Source organism: Megascapheus bottae, chromosome 26, assembly GCF_031878675.1.
Source record: "Megascapheus bottae isolate mThoBot1 chromosome 26, mThoBot2.hap1, whole genome shotgun sequence".
In the NCBI taxonomy this organism is placed as follows: Eukaryota; Metazoa; Chordata; class Mammalia; order Rodentia; family Geomyidae; genus Megascapheus; species Megascapheus bottae.
Genome location: NC_143534.1, coordinates 6,069,351 through 6,072,084, shown reverse-complemented (window position 1 = coordinate 6,072,084; position 2,734 = coordinate 6,069,351). Strand labels below are relative to the sequence as shown.

Here is a 2,734-nt window from a genome sequence, read left to right as displayed (position 1 = left end):
TAATATCAGGGTCATTTCCTACCTGGACCTCAATATCCATCTTTCATGGAAAAATAATGACTTTGAAATATTAAATTAAATGAGGTAACATTCTTTTAACATTTGGTTAGAGTGCTTTTTAAATCAATTGTTGTAGTATTATGGTTCACATATATACATATATACACGAGTGTCTATATACTCATATATATAGACACTATATAGTCATATATACACACTTGTGAATATATTGATATACCTATATCAGTATATTGAAAACTGGTAGCTTCTATATATGTATATACATAGTTTCCTATATATGTATATTGAAAACTAGTAGTTTCTAAAATGATAAAACATATAGCAATGACAGAAAACATTCACCTGTCCCAGACAGCTAAATGAAAGTTTAAATTACTCGATAGGAAGATGGGCTTTGATGACACACCTGTAATTAGAGCTTCTCAGGAGGTTGAGATCTGAGGATTGGAGTTCTCCATTTCTTTTTTGCCTATGTGGCAGACATTTCTCCAAATATGTCATCAAACTGCCACCTGTGAGGCTGGCGGTGCTGGCTGCTAGTGCGTGTGTTGTTTATTTTACAAATGCAAAGTGTGTGTGTGTGTGTGTGTGTGTGTGTGTATGTGTGTGTGTGTGTGTATGAAAGAGAGAGAGAGAGAGAAAGATCTTCAAATGCTTGACCTCGGAGCCTGTGCTCTTGCCCAGTGTTTTCACTCACAATGAGTGCTCTACTACTCCAGCATTTTGCTGGTTAATTGAAGATGGAAATCTCGTGAATTTTCAAACCCAGCTGGCTAAAAACCATAATTCTAACATCCTAGCCTCCTGAGTAGCTAGGATTATGGGGATGAGCCACTGGTCCCCAGAAAGCAACTCATGTTTCTAATTAGTGATTTGTCACTATTAACATGTGAGTGCAGCCATGGTCTTTCTTTTGGGAAGCTAGCTCTTGGGTTTTTTTTGTTTTTTTGTTTTGGCCAGGAAACCTTTACAATTCCTCTGGATAATTATTTTTAGTTGTATCTTACTCATATTAAATATTTTCATACCTAAATCCCATACACATGCACACACACATATATGAATTTGGATCACTTTTCAGTTCATCACTTCCATACGCTCTATGGTACTGCTTTTGTTTCTATATACGTATATATTGTCACTATTAGGTTTTATACAGCTAGAGAACAAAGACCTTGATACTGTACCCAGCTCAGTGCTAGGCAGGTAGGGAGGTTCACAAAAGAATTGGTAGTCACATGCCAAGGCAAGCCACAAAGGAGATTATAATGTGCCAAGATTCTCTCCATTTCAACCCCAGACCAGTTCTGACACAAAGCCCAAGTTATGTGCCTTGCATGGGCTTTCGATTGAGGCCATGCAGATGGCTTTAGATTGAGGGGAAAAAAACTAATCCATGCTCAACTTTGCCTTTACTTCTTAAGACCTCCCATACTTGTCTTGGGAGAAACAGAGAATCAACCCATCAGGAACCCCTTTCCATAGCCTTTTATTGTACCAAGCTGAGATTTGCTTTTTCAAGGAAGAGGTCCAGACACAAGTCAGTTCAAGAAGCCACTGTTTTAATGGGGTTGAAAGGTAAGGAAGGATTTCGCAGGTCAGATGGAAGCTGGTGAGCAAGGCATCCTCGCAGCCTCTCTGCCATGCTCAGGGGTCATGTGTGGAAAGGAGAGGGAGCTCTGTGCCTCCCTTGTCTGGGGCACAGGCAGGTGAGAGGATGCACAGGCTACAGGGACAGGTCTTAACCTTCACTGTGGGCCAGGATGCACAATGCTCCCCTTCTGCGTGTGTATGTACAGAGGAGAAAGAAAACGGAGCTGGTGGCGGGAAAGGGGTGGAGGGGTTCTGCAGCCTGTGAAACTGGACCAACGCCTGTCATACAGTGGTGCATGCGCTGTCGCCTCTTACCCCCTGCCCTGGACCCCTGTCCTGGCTCCCCTTCCCTCCTCCTTGGCCTCTTTTACTTCTTCCTTCCAATCTGAGCCATCAGGTGGGCATTAGCCGCTGCCTTGGCCCTCAAGTTCTTGGCCTTGGCGATGTCAAAGAGGATGCTCATGAGGCTGGTGGGTACGTCGAGAGACAGGGTGACCTTGGTGCGTCGATCGCCCTTGGCCTGGTCCTGGGGCAGCCTCCCTTTGTGCTGGGCCTGGGATGTGTACTTGTACCGGGCACTCCCACTGCCAGAGCCAGGCAGAGTCCTTTTGGCCTTGTCTTGTCTTTGTTCCTCCTCCTCCTCCTTCTCTCCCGAAGATGGACCCTGCCTGGGCAGGGGGTAGAAGACGCTCCCGCTCCCCAGAGGCACATCCCCCAGTTGGTTCTTCTTCATCTCAGACAAGGCTGTGTTGAGGCAGCTGAAGATGGGCCTGTGGGAGAGGCCTGGCCTGGGACCTCCCAGGAGCAGCAGGAGGAGGAGCAGGAAGGAAGCTGGCATCAGCATGTCTCCCTGGAGGAGAAAGGAGAGGTTGTGGGAAGGGGTCTGAGAGGGACTCAGGGCTCCACGCACCTAGGGCGCTGTTTATTTTCTACCATGAAGGTTGTCATAGTTGGTCCCTGGACAAACAGCATGGTGGCCACCTGGGAATTTGCCAGAAATCTGGAACAGGGCTTTTCATGGTACGAGCAAATCAAAACCCCCACATCACAGCAGTGTGAATTTCAACCAACTCGTTCCAAGGGTCCCCCAGACCTCTATGGTCTGAGAACCATTGCCCTG

General features: G+C 46.1%; 1 protein-coding gene across 1 annotated transcript; it reads right to left on the bottom strand.

Annotated features, from left to right (window-relative positions):
* Nucleotides 1-1,963: 1,963 nt before the first annotated feature.
* Nucleotides 1,964-2,458, bottom strand: Ucn3 (urocortin 3). The gene has a single exon (XM_090319169.1). It carries the CDS (start codon nucleotides 2,456-2,458, stop codon nucleotides 1,982-1,984), a length of 477 nt encoding a protein of 158 aa, XP_090175295.1. The 3' UTR covers nucleotides 1,964-1,981.
* Between the last annotated feature and the right edge of the window lie 276 nt (nucleotides 2,459-2,734).